The sequence below is a fragment of the Sus scrofa genome, chromosome 13 (genome assembly GCF_054392235.1).
Source record: "Sus scrofa isolate SSC_HxYL_T2T_F1_AM1 chromosome 13, Sscrofa_HxYL_maternal_Yorkshire_Landrace_v2.0, whole genome shotgun sequence".
NCBI lineage: Eukaryota > Metazoa > Chordata > Mammalia > Artiodactyla > Suidae > Sus > Sus scrofa.
Window position 1 is genome coordinate 81,038,220 of NC_139395.1, and position 14,145 is coordinate 81,052,364.

General features: G+C 41.7%; 1 protein-coding gene across 2 annotated transcripts in view; it reads left to right on the plus strand.

The window, feature by feature from the left end:
- The window catches only part of FANCD2 (FA complementation group D2), a 66,396-nt gene that overhangs the window by 25,573 nt on the left and 26,678 nt on the right, over nucleotides 1–14,145 (plus strand). For both annotated transcript variants that reach the window (XM_021069314.2, XM_021069313.2), the window contains exons 17-24: nucleotides 1,513–1,644; nucleotides 3,222–3,332; nucleotides 9,843–9,952; nucleotides 11,000–11,060; nucleotides 12,172–12,291; nucleotides 12,728–12,801; nucleotides 13,090–13,236; nucleotides 13,763–13,863. In XM_021069314.2, the coding sequence (XP_020924973.2) occupies nucleotides 1,513–1,644; nucleotides 3,222–3,332; nucleotides 9,843–9,952; nucleotides 11,000–11,060; nucleotides 12,172–12,291; nucleotides 12,728–12,801; nucleotides 13,090–13,236; nucleotides 13,763–13,863 (856 nt within the window). The remainder of the gene's footprint in view (nucleotides 1–1,512; nucleotides 1,645–3,221; nucleotides 3,333–9,842; nucleotides 9,953–10,999; nucleotides 11,061–12,171; nucleotides 12,292–12,727; nucleotides 12,802–13,089; nucleotides 13,237–13,762; nucleotides 13,864–14,145) is intronic.

Below are 14,145 nucleotides of genomic sequence, written 5' to 3' on the forward strand. Positions count from 1 at the left end.
ACTGAGCTAGTCCAGGGGTTGAACCCGCAACCTCATGGTTCCTAGTCAGATTCGTTAACCACTGCGCCAGACGGAAACTCCTCTAACTCTGTTTTGAGCTCTAAAATTCTGAGTCTAAAATGAAGGTCCAGCTCCAGTCTAAATCAAACAAACATTACCTGGAGTTGCCATGCCCAGGAGTGGCAATTTTAAAATTTAGCTGCAAATAATCAACTTCTGGTTGATCCTAGAGTTTTTCTCTAGAAAAAATGTGAAAAGAAATGAGATGGAGTTCCCTTGTGGGGCAGTGGGTTAAAGTTGTCACTGCAGTGGCTGGGGTCTCTGCTGTGGTACAGGTTCAGTCCCTGGCCCTGGAACTTCCACATGCCGCAGGTACAGCCAATAAAAAAAAAAAAAAAAAAGAGAAAGAAAAGAAATGAAGGAGAAATGCCTGAGGCCTTAACCCTGTTTCCATGAACATGTGACACCCAGTTTAGTCTCATATCCAGTGAGGGAGGACTGTACTTGTGGAGAGTGGTTATGAAAAAGAACAAAGGGTCTTGTTTTGGTTAGATATGCTATACCTTTATTAACAATGTTAAAGCAGGGGCGGGTGGGGAAAAAAACAATGTTAAAGCACATTTGAATGGAACTTTAAAAAATTAAGACAGGAGTTCCCATTGTGGCTTAGCGGAAAATGAATCTGACTAGCACCCATGAGGACACAGGTTTCATCCCTGGCCTCACACAGTGGGTTAAGGATCCGGTGTTGCCATGAGCTGTGGTGTAGGTCACAGACGCAACTCAGATCCTGTGTGGCTGTAGCTGTGGTGTAGGCCAGCAGCTGTAGCTCTGATTCAACCCCTAGCCTGGGAACCTCTGTATTCTGTGGGCGTGGCCCTAAAAGGATAAAAAAATAATATTAATAAAAAATTAGGACAAAAATTTTTTAATTTAAAGCAAAGCATTTAGTTCATTGACATGAGATATCTTCTGCACTTGAGAAAGCATGTGATGGTGTGGAACATCATACAGGAAAGGGAGTATGACAGCTAAAACCTTTTGTGGGGGAAACATCTTAATGTCTTAGAGACACTATCATGATCCATGTTTGCTCAAACCCCACAAGTCTAGTTGGAAAAACCTTTAAAACCATTAGTTCCTTGAGTACTACCTTTTCAGTGAGTTTCAACAGATTAAGTACAACCACAACTTAACGGGTAATATTTAACCCTGGAAAAAGAAAAAGGCTACACCAAGGAGTAAAATCAGGTGGGCTTAAATAAGTGCTCACTGGAAAATTATGGGAACTAAATTAAGACTGGGTGGTAGGGTAGTATGATTGAAGTGGCATAATCCTAAACTCTTGAGTCTGACTTGCATGAAAACTAGTTAATAGAATTAGATGACAGGGTAGGGTGGGTTGGGATTTTCACCAAGTTGAGACTGGAATGATCCTCAGGCACGAACCTCTTTGAGGTGGCCATACCATATTTTTGCTTTGTACTGTCTTGTTGACTCTTGTCCATATAGGAGGTGGTTGGTGCCCTAGTGACGCATATCTGCAGTGGGAACGAAGCTGAAGTTGATACTGCATTGGATGTCCTCCTAGAGTTGGTCGTTATAAACCCATCTGCCATGAGACCAAATGCTGTCTTCATAAAGGTATCTAGTCCTGCCATTGACATATATTGAATCAGTTTTCTTTCTCGTATATATGTATCTGAGAGATACCTGCTGTCTGTTAGCAGCAATTTATTTTGTAGTCCAGCTACTGAGCACTGTAATCGGTAGGGATGGATATAAGGTAATGGGCAAATAATAAAAAACAACTCATCTGTCTGTGAATTAATTTTATTCAGCAAATTTTTTTTTTTTTTTCTTTTGAGGGCCACACCCATGGCATATGGAAGTTCCTAGGCTAGGGGTTGAATTGGAGCTACAGCTGCCAGCCTGCTCAATAGCTCACCGCAGTGCTGGATCCTTAACCCACTGAGCAAGTCCAGGGAGTGAACCCGCATCCTCATGGATACTAGTTGGGTTCTTTACCACTGAACCACAACAGGAACTCCCAGCAAATACTTCTTTATACCTGACTATATACCAGGCTCTATTCTGGGTGTTTTCGATGTACAAGTCAGTCTTTGCCTTTGATGACAGAAAGTAAGACACCTAAGTAAGTTACTATAAATACAAAATGATGAATTCTCTCATAAAGTGCCATTGATACATCAGAGCCGAAGTAATTAATTTGTCTTGGGAAACTGAAGAAGTCTTCAAAGAAGAGAGAGTATTTGGTATTTGGGTGATTCTTGAAGGGTGGGGATGATTTGACAAGAAAAAGTGAGCGAAGTACATCGAGGTAGAGAACAGTTTGAACAGACGCAAACTGGCACCCATGTCTGTGGTGTGCCTGAGGGATGACAAGTGGATTAGGATGGTTGGTGGATGGGATGGATACATGGTGAGGGGTGGTGGAAGGTGAGGCTGGAATGACATGAGACGGGCTAGATTATGAAGGATCTTAAATACCATGCTAAAGAGTTTCAGCTTTATTTTGTGGACAATAGGGGGCTGTTAGAGGTTTTTTAATGGGAGTTTGATATAAACAAGTCTGGGCTTTGAAAGATAACTCTCTCTGCCCTCTTATCCCCATATTAGGGATGAAAAAACTGAGCCTTTCCCACAAGGTCAGAAGTAAGTAGTTCCCTTGTGATTCCTTCCACATCTGTAGGGAATGAATAAATACTTCATGGACTAGAAACTGAGAAAGTCAGAGACATAACTTTGGCAGAATATTGTTTTCATTAAGAAAAGGGGAAGTGTAGAGAAAAAGAATAGGGAGAACTAGGAGGTATGTTAGGGTAACTGAGCAGAACATAACCCCTTTGGGATCTGAGCATGATTTTAGAGTACTTGAGCTTTTGTGGAACAGATGCCTGGCTATCTGTGTGTGTGTCTCTTACAGGATTTTAATTTTTTTTTCTTTTTTTATCTGCCCCACAACATATGGAGTTCTCACACCAGGGATCAAATTCAAGCCATGGTTGGGACCTGTACCACAGCTGTGGCAACACTGGATCCTTTAACCCACTGTCCCGGGCCAGGGATCAACCTACTTCCCAGTGCTCCAGAGATGCTACTGATCCCTTTGCACCACAGTGGGAACTCTGGATTTTAATTTTTTTAAAGGAAAAAAGTGTTAGTTACTAACCTCATTGTTGGCCTTTTTTTCCTACCAGGGCATTCTGGATTATCTGAATAATATGTCTCCTCAGCAAATACGAAAACTCTTCCGTATTCTCAGCACACTGGCATATGGCAAACAGCATGAAGCCAGCAATCACATCCAGGTAAGAGGCAGTGTCTTGAGAAAGAATCTTTAAAACCAAATTAGTGCAGTCTGGTAATAGAAATAGAGAATGGTGGTAGAAATAAAGTATGTAGCTGTAGTCCCAGCATTTGTTTATTCTTTCTTATCGCAATAATTTAAGTGCCTATTGTATGCCAAGCACTGAGATGGTAGGTATATTAGGCCTTCTATCCTCAAGGAGCTTAGTCTGTTAGGGTGGAAATGAGTCTGTCATCAGCTAATTATGAAACTAAGAAAAGCCATTTGGGTTCTGTACTGAGTGCCATGGGGACACAGGGAATTCCTTATTTCCTGAGGAACACCTCCATCTAATGTGAATTCTTTCTGGGTCTGTTGTCATTTTTGGACACCATTCACTGAAAAAGCCAGGCAAAGGGACTAAGATGAGGTTGGAATCATAACTCATGTCTTTTTTTTTTTTTTGCTTTTTAGGGCTGCACCTGTAGCATATAGAAGTTCCCAAGCTAGGGGTCAAATTGGAGCTGGCCTAACCACAGCCACAGCAACGACAGAACCCACCATGTCTGCGACCTACAGCACAGCTCATGGCAACACCGGATCCTTAACCAACTGAGCGAGGGCAGGGATCAAACCTGCATCCTCATGGATACTAGTCCTCCGCTGAGCCACCATGGAAACTCCCCATAACTCATAACTCTCTTCTATCTTTAGTGCCACCTTGTGGCAGTAATCCATACTGGACTGTGACTGAACAACTAGCACTTTTTTTAACTAAAATTTTAAATTTGGCTAGGTATCATACATGATGCAAAATTCAAAAGATATAGAAAGGCAGTGAAAATTAAGTCCCCTCCCTCTCAGTCTTCAGGCATCTGGTTCTCTAAAAACAATCACTTTTACTAGCTTATAGCTTTCCGAGATCTTCTGAGCAATAAAAGATTTGAGTTAATCTATCTCGTATACCTTATTCTCTTGTTCTGTGTCCTTTTTCTTTCTTTTTCTTTCTTTTTAGGGTTGCACTTGTGGCATATGGAAGTTCCCAGTCTAGAAGTCAAATCAGAGTTGCGTGAGCTGGCCTACACCACAGCCACAACCACAGAAACACCACATCCAAGCCGTGTCTGCAGCCCACACCACAGCTCACGGCAACGCTGGATCCTTAACCCACTGAGTGAGGCCAGGTATCAAACCCACAACCTCATGGTTACTAGTTGGATTCGTTTCCGCTGTGCCACTACGGAAACTTCTCTTTTTTCATTTAGTGGTGTATTTTGGAGATTTCTTGACATCAGTAATAATAGAGCCACATCATTATTTTATTTTTTAATTGTGGTAAAAGGTACCTAACATAGGAGTTCTCTTAAGTCATTGGGTTAATAATCTGGCATTATCGGATGAGACTGTGATCTTTGTCCTGGTAACTTCCACATGCTGTGGGTATGGCCAAAAAAAAAAAAAAAATATGTAACGTAAATTTTACTGTCTTAACCATTTTTAAGTATACAACTCAGTGGCATTAAGTACTTTCACAGCATTGTGAACTTTCACTGTTTTCCGTCTTGAGAAGTTTTTCATCATTTCAAACAAAGTCTGTCCCCATTTAGCAGTTACCTTTCCTTCCCTTTCTCTAGACCCTGGTAACCTCTAATCTACTTTCTATGAATTTCCCTGGTCTAGGTACTTCATTTAAATAGAATCATACAGGAGTTCCCATTGTGGCTCAGCTGGTAAAGAACCTGACTAGTATTCATGAGGATGCTGGTTTGATCCCTGGCCTCACTCACTGGGTTAAGGACCTGGCACGGCCATGAGCTGTGGTGTAGTTTAGGGATGTGACTCGGATCCTGCGTGGCTGTGACTGTGGCGCAGGCTGGCAACTGCAGCTCTGATTTAGCCACTAGCCTGGCAACTTTCATATGCCACAGGAACGGACGTAAAACTAACTAAATAAATAAATATATTCATATGATATTTGTCCTTTTGTGTCTAGCTTATTTCACTTAGCATAATGTGTTCATGGTTCATCCATGTTGTAGAATATATCAGAACTTATTCCTTTTTAAGCCAGAATATTGTTCCATTGTATGTGTAGGCTAGAATTAATTTATCCATTTATCCATTAATGGAGACTAACTTTTTTTCTACCTTTTGGCTATAATGCTGCTATAAACATTGATGTACACATATCTCTTTGAGTCCCTATTTTCAGTTCTCTTGGGTATATACTTAGGAGTGGAATTGCTGGATTATATGATGATTCTATGTGTAACATTACAAGGAACCACTAAATCATTTTCCAAGTGGCTGCACTATTTTACATTACCATGAACAATAGAGGGTTCCAATTTTTCCACATCCTCACCTGCATTTATTTTCCTTTTTTTGTTGTTGTTTTTTGTCTTTTGTCTTTTTTGGGCTGTACCCGCAGCATATGGAGGTTCCCAGGCTAGGGGTCGAATTGGACCTGTAGCTGCCGGCCTACACCACAGCCACAGCAACGCAGGATCTGAGCCTCATCTGTGACCTACACCACAGCTCATGGCAATGCCAGGTCCTTAACCCACTGAGCAAGCCCAGGGATTGAACCCGAAACCTCATGGTTCCTAGTTGGATTCCTTTCCGCTGCGCCATGATGGGAACTTTTATTTTCCATTTTTTAACCATCCTGCTGTGTGTAAAGTGGTATCTCTTTGTGGTTTTGATTTGCATTTCCCTGATGACTAGTGATATTGGACATCTAATTGTGTGCTTATTGGTCTTTCTATATCTTCAGAAAAAATCTGTTCAAGTCCTTTGCTTATTTTAAAAATGGGATGTCTTGTTATCGTTGATGTGTAGCGGTCTTTTTTTCCCCCCGTTTTCCTCATCTTTTTTTTTTTTTTTTTTTTTTTTTACTTTTTAGGGTTGCACTTGCCACATATGGAGGTTCCCAGACCGGGGGTTGAATGGGAGCTGCAGCTGCTGGCCTGTGCCACAGCCATAGCAAGGTGGGATCTGAGCCGTGTCTGCAACCTATATACCACAGCTCTCGGCAGCACCAGATCTCCTACCCACTAAGTGAGACCAGGGGTACAACCTGCAAACTCATGAATACTAGTCGGGTTTGTTACCGCTGAGCCACGACAGGAACTCCCTACCTTTTTTAATTTTAAGAAATTTTTTTATTATAGTGGAATTACATTGTTTTGTCAATTTCTTCTATCAGCAAAGTGACCCCAGTCATACATCTATACACACTCTCTTTCTCATATTGTCTTTCATCTATGTGTAATGGTTCTTTGTATGCTCTGGATATTAATCCCTTATCAGATATATACTTACAAATATTTTCTCCCATTCTTTTCACTTTTTTTTGGACGCACCCATGGCATGTGGGAGTTCCTGGGCCAGGGATAAAACCCATGCCACAGTAGTGGCCCAAGCTACAGCAATGACAACACTAGATCCTTCACCTGCTGAATCACATGGGAACTCTTGATAGTGTGTCTTGATGAAGTCCATTTTATTTCTTTATCTTTTTCCTGGTGCTTTTGGGGTCATACTTAGAAAACAAAACAAAACAAAAAAAAAAACACTGCCAGAGTTCCTTGGTGGCTCAGCAGGTTAAAGATTCAGCATTATCATTGCTGTGGCTCGGGTCACTAGTATGACATGGGTTGGATCCCTGTCCTGGGAACTTTTGCATGCTGTGGGTGTGGCCAAAAAAATTTGCCAAATCTGAAGTCATGAAAAATTTCCTGTTTTCTTCTCAGAGTTTTAGAGTGTTAGCTCTTACGTTTAAATTATTGGCTCACTTTGAGTCAATTTTATGTATGGTGTAAGGTAAGGGTTCAGCTTCGTCTTTGTGTGTGTGGGTATGCATCCAGTTTTTTCCAGCACCTTTTTTGTTGTTTGTTTTCATTTTTATTTTTTCAATCTAGGTGATAGGTACACAGATACTGATTGTTTATCAGCTTCTCTGGAAGTGACACACTTTTTTTTTTTCTTTTTTACGGCCACTCCTGTGGCACATGAAAGTTCCTGGGCTAGGGATCATATCAGAGCTGCAACTACAGGCTTACACCAGAGCCACAGCAACACTGGATCTGAGCTACATCTGCAACTTATGCCACAGCTTGTCAGCACCTTTTCTTTCTTTCTTTCTTTCTTTTTTGGTCTTTTTGCCATTTTCTTGGGCCACTTCCGTGGCATATGGAGGTTCTCAGGCTAGGGGTCTAATTGGAGCTGTAGCCGCCAGCCTACACCAGAGCCATAGCAGCATGGGATCTGAGCCGCATCTGCAACCTACACCACAGCTCACGGCAATGCTGGATCCTTAACCCACTGAGCAAGGCCAGGGATCGAACCCGCAACCTCACGGTTCCTAGTTGGATTCGTTAATCACTGAGCCACCATGGGAACTCTAGCACCTTTTCTTGAAAAGACTATATTTTCTCCACTGAGTGGTCTTGGCACCTTTGTGGAAAATCAGCTGTCATATATATGTGAGGGTTAATTTCTAGACTTTATTCTCTCTTGGTTTAAATGTATATCCTTATGCTTGTAGCACACTGTTTTGATTATGATAGATTTGTAGTAATTTTAGAATTGAGACCCTGTGATCCTCCAGATTTGTTCTTCTTCAAGATTGTTTTGGCTTTTTGGGGTCCCTTGTATGAATTTTAATATGAGTTTTCTTTTTCTGCAAAAAGTGCTGTTGGAGGAGTTCCTGTCGTAGCTCATCGGCTAACGAACCCGACTAGTATCCATGAGGACTAGGGTTTCATCCCTGGCCTTGATCAGTGGGTTAAGGATCTAGTGTTGCAGTGATCTATGTCGTAGGGTGCAGACTCAGGCTCAGATCCTTTGTTGCTGTGGCTGTGGTGTAGGCTGACAGCTATAGGTCCAATTGGACCCCTAGCCTGGGAACTTCCACATGCCGAGGGTGCGGCCCTTAAAAGACAAAAAGAAGGGGAGGAGGGCTGTTAGAATTTTAATAAGGATTACACTGAATGTGCCTGTCTTCATCTTGACAATGTTCAGTCTTCTATTCCATAAACATGGAATATCTTTCCATTTATTTAAGTCTTTAATTTTTTTCATCAGTGTTTTGTAGGTTTTTTGTTTGTTTTTGTCTTTTTGCCTTTTCTAGGGCCGCTCCCGAGGCATATGAAGGTTCCCAGGCTTATGCCACAGCCACAGCCACCCCAGGTCTGAGCTGCGTCTGAGACCTACACCGCAGCTCACAGCAATGCTGGATCCTTAACCCTCTGAGCAAGGCCAGGGATCGAACCTCAGCCTCATGGTTCCTAGTCGGATTCATTAACCACTGAGCGACGACGGGAACTCCATGTTTTATAGGGTTTTTTTGTTTTGTTTTGTTTTTGTTTTTTGTCTTTTTTGCCTTTTCTAGGGCCACTGTGGAGATGCCCAGGCTAGGGGTCGAATCGGAGCTGTAGCCACTAGCCTACGCCAGAGCCACAGCAACGCGTGATCCAAACCTCGTCTACAATCTGCACCACAGCTCACGGCAACTCTGGATCCTTAACCCACTGAGCAAGGCCAGGGATCGAACCCACAACTTCATGGTTCCTAGTTGGGTTCGTTAACCACTGTGCCACCATGGGAACTCCTTTAATGTACAAGTGTTTTGCCTTTTTGTTAAATTTATTTCAGAGTACTTTTTTCTTTCTTTTTTTAAATTTTTTTAAGGGCCACTCCCAAGTCATGTGGAGGTTCCCAGGCTAGGGGTCGAATTGGAGCTATATCTGCCGGCCTATACCACAGCCACAGCAACTAGGAATCTGAGCCCTATATGTGATCTACACCACAGCTGAGCAAGGCCAGGGATCGAACCTGCATCCTTGAGAATACTAGTTAGATTCATTGCCACTACGCCACAGCAGGAACTCCCTTTTTTTTTTCCTAATTGATCATTTTAGCAACCAACATTAGGATAATTTGCTTATCCAGGTAAAGCATCGATCACAGCAGTAACAATAATAGTTATTATTTATTGAATGTCTACTGTATGCTGATGCTGTTGTTGGAATTTTTCATCATTTGTCTCTGATCCTTGCAAAACCTCTCCCATTTTTTTTTTTTTTTTTTTTGTCTTTTTGCTGTTGTTGTTGTTGTTGTTGCTATTTCTTGGGCCACTTCCGCGGCATATGGAGGTTCCCAGGCTAGGGGTTGAATCGGAGCTGCAGCCACCGGCCTACGCCAGAGCCACAGCAACGCGGGATCCGAGCCGCGTCTGCAACCTACACCACAGCTCACGGCAATGCCGGATCGTTAACCCACTGAGCAAGGGCAGGGACCGAACCCGCAACCTCATGGTTCCTAGTCGGATTCGTTAACCACTGCGCCACGACGGGAACTCCCTCTCCCATTTTATAGATGAAAAAAATTGAGACTTGGAGAGATGAAATTGCACAGTTAGTAAATGATAGAACCCTCTCTATTCTAGGTTTTTCTGCTCTATATCCGTAGGCTCTTTGGCTATACCATTCCAGCATCTTCATCTTCCCCTCTCATTGTTTGCTTGTAGGATGACCTGCACCTGGTGATACGAAAGCAGCTCTCTAGCACCATATTCAAGTACAAACTCATTGGTATTATTGGTGCTGTCACCATGGCTGGCATCATGGCAGCAGACAGGTATGTATGGACATTGCGATTTTTATGGTTCAAGGTCAGTTAATCGAGTTGCTATCTTACAAAATAAAGTATTATATTGTGTGGACATTGTAAGAGGAGACAGTAAAGCTGTCATAAAAGTAAGCAAATATTTGTTGCTACCTTCTCATGTTCCTTCTAATCTTGACTGTATATTCTACATATAATTTTTACAGAATTGTGATCATAGTCATTACATTCTGATGGCTTAAAACTAGAAATTTCCAAGGAATGAAATTCTAAAAATGTTTCCACAAAAGGGAAACCCTTATCCTTCTCGGATGTGCTTTTCTGCATCTGCTCCAGTCGTAGGCACTAGACAGTGCAGGTTTTTTCATTGCTGTTATTCCTGTCTGAAACATCGTGTTTGATATAAATGAAGTCTTCCTTTGGATTTTTCCCCTCTTGCACTTTGATGACACATTTGTAACATCTAAAAGAAGAGTCAGATTTGAGGCTTGATGAGTTGTCACCATTGTGAAATTACATTGGGATTCCATGCTCCTTGGAAATGATTTGTCATGAATTCCTAGGACCTCAGGAAACATTCTTAGAGTCAGCATTAGTAGTCCATAGAGGCTGCATAGTGTACTGATGAAAAGTTCATTCTCAGAGTTCCTTGTGGTGCAGGTTAGATCCCTGGCCCAAGAACTTCTCTGATTCCATACTGCCTGCCTGGGGTCAAATACTGGCTCCATTATTTACTAGCAGAATGATCTTGGGTAAGTTACTTTACCTCTCTGCCTTTGTATTCTCACTTGTGTGAAATAAAAATATTAAAACTGTTTACTTCATAGAGTTACTGAGAGCATTAGAGCAAGCCCAGTGCATTTTCTTATGATTATTACTTATTTAGTGTACCATTAAAAAATGTTAGCCATCATTTGCTCTAATCCACATTTTGAATAAATACTCCTCTCTGCTTTCATGCCCTTTGATCTCCACCCCATCCCAGGGAAGGCAAGCTTCCTAAATTTATTGCCTGTTGTAAAATATTACAAAAGTGAAGCTAAAATAATCTGTTTTTAGAAGTAGATCTTTCAGTTTGACCCCAAGAAGAGGAGACCTGAGCAATGAACAGTGCACACAGGTGAGTTCTTATTATGTAGCTGGATATGATTATGAGTAACTGAGGAATTACTTCTGGTCACTGTCACCTTCCCAGAAAGAGTGCTTCTTTTTATTTTCAAAATATATTTTCCTGACCTCGTAGCTTTTATAATTTGTGCTACTCTCTTGGCCTTTACCGCTGGCTTCTGTTTTATTTTAGTTCTGTATTTTTATAATCTCCCTAATTAAATTGTAAATTCCTAGAGAGCAAAAAAGGCAGGTCATGTTTGAAGAATAGCAGATTGACCCTGGAGCCTAGGTACAAGTTAGTGTATAATTGGAGAGTTGGAGATAAAGCTAGTTTGGAGATAGAAAACACAGGGCTATGTAGCACAAGGAAGTATATCCAATTTCCTGGGATAGACCATGATGGAAAAGAATATAATAAAGGAACACACACATGTATGTATAACTGAGTCACTTTGCTGGTACAACATTGTAAATCAGCTATAGTTTAATATAAAAAAATATAAAAACCCAGAGGGCTCTGGAGTTCCTGTCGTGGCTCAGCGAAGATGAATCTGATGAATATCTGTGAGGACACAAGTTTGATCCATGGCCTTGCTCAGTGACTTAAGGATCTGGCGTTCCTGTGAGCTGTGGTGTAGGTAGCAGACTCTGCTCTGATATAGTGTTGCTGTGGCTATGGTGTAGGCCATTGGCTATAGCTCTGATTCAGTCCCTAGCTTGGGAACCTCCATATGCTGTGGGTGCAGCCCTAAAAAGACAAAAAAAAAAACAACAACAAAAACGAAAAACCGCAACCTAGAGGGCTCTGAATGTAAGTGAAGACATTTTTGGTTTTTGTACCAAGGAAGTCCTTAAGGGTTTCTTAGCATAGAAATGGCATAATCCAAGCTTTGTTTTAGAAAAGTTAATCTAGTTCATGGTCTGATGGATTGGATAAGAAATGAGGTTGGAAAGTGGTGACTGGTCAAGAAGCTTAGGAAAAACCTCAGGTGAGAGGTGGTAATAAGAGCTTTGCCAATGAAACTGAAAAAGGAAAAACTTACTGCTGGATGGGGTAAATGGTGTTTAGGAAGTGTTAGGATCCCAAGGGCTGAACCAGACTTTGTCTTCTACTGCTCCAGGTGACCTCCTTGCTACAGTTGGTTCATTCCTGCAGTGAGCAGTCTCCTCAGGCCTCCGCTCTTTATTATGATGAATTTGCCAACCTGATCCAAGGAAGAAAGCTGGCTCCAAAAGCCCTGGTAAGGCCAAGAAGCTTTTCTTAGAGCAGTGAAGTGTGAGGGCCACTTTCCTGTACCTTCTTCAAATGCTTCTCTTTGTTGTACCACAGAAATAGAGATAGATCATCCTATGAGCTGTCCTAATTTCTAATTGGGAAGGCTGTTCTAACTGCCCCAGGCCTCTCCTCACAGGCCTCCTTCACATAATAACAGCAATAATAGTAAGGATAAGGAAGAGGATAATGTTGTTAATGATATTGTTGGAAACCATCTGTTCTATGCCAGGCACTGTTTTAAGCAATTTTCATGTATTATGTCTATTCTGCATCAGAATAATGAGTTACGTGTTATTATTTTCTTTTCAGAAATAAAGAAACTGAGGCTTAATAGTTGTTTAGGGTTCTATTGAACGTATAGCCTAGGCTACACAGCCTTTTTATTTGTTTGCTTCCTAAAGGAATGGGTTGGGCAGACGATCTTTAATGATTTCCAAGATGCCTTTGTGGTGGACATCTGTGTTGTTCCAGAAGGGTAAGTATTATTTATTCATTGACATGATTGTACTGGTGAAGAAATTATGTAGTTATGTAAATAGCTGCTACAAACCTCAGAACCTCCGTGACCTCAGCCACATCTAGCCCACTGGCCGCAGCTTCCCTCCTTTCATCCCCAGCTCCAAAATTGCTAAAAGGTTTACCAGTCTGGTCTATCTCCTCTCTCACTTTTCTCACAATAGGGGAGATTGGTTTGCTCTAGTGGTTTCTCCTGTAGACTTGAATACCCTTGAGTTGGGGATCAGATTCTGGCTTCTCTCCGCAGTGACTATCCATTTCCTGTGAAAGCTCTCTATGGACTGGAAGACTACAGTAGTCATGACGGGATTGCCATCAATCTCCTGCCACTGTTGTTCTCTCAGGACTTTGCAAAAGATGGGGATAGACGGACTTCACAGGAATCACACCAAAAGTCAGTACACTTTTTCTTCTCTAAAAAGTCTGTTGGTGTTTGGAACATTCATGGGGAATTCCACCGTCCTTTTGATTGTGGAACTTGGCTGAAAAGGGTTTTTCCCAAGGCAGGTGGTATTTGGATGGGTTACCATGGATGGGGCAGACTCCTTATTTTTCCTCAGACCCTGGGCTTGAGATTTGCATTGCCATGTGACAGTCAGCAGATACTATGGGAGGCTGTTTTTGTTTCTGTTCCTTCTTCCCTCCTAAGAAGGCATTTGTCTACCTCTACCCCTCTTGTGCCCTCCCTTTCTCTTACCTCTGCCTTCCCTAGTACACGTATATTCACTCTATTCATCTCAGCCTTTCTCTAGTTTGCTTCGTTATTTATTTGCTGAGCATGCATTAAGTTCCTTGTCAGATGTTCTTAAAAGTAGGCATTTATTTTGGGTAAAACTCCTTAATTATATGATTGGGCTCTGTATAAACATGAACTAATCTATCTATAAACTGTGGCTTAGAAGTGGATTTTTCCTTCCCAGATCAGTTTCTCCGTTGTGCCTGGCTCCCTACTTCCGGTTACTGAGACTTTGTGTGGAGAGACAACATAATGGAAACTTGGAGGAGATTGATGGTTTATTAGGTATAGGATGAAGTTTTCAGATCCTTTCTTCCTTGTAACCGTTCTTTGCTAAACTTAGAGAAGGGGTGGACCAGTACCTTTGTATTAGGGGAGGAATTTTCTAACTTCACAGAGACTTTTTAAAATTATATGTGTTGACTGTTGCATAATATAGAAGTGTTTTTTGAGACTAAGCTAAGCTTGACCTGCAGATACCAATTAAAGGGGAAAGTACGTAGGAGAGCTAGCTCTAGGGGCAGCATCCAGGTTCTGCTGACTCAAACTAGAGGAGGGTGCAAATGT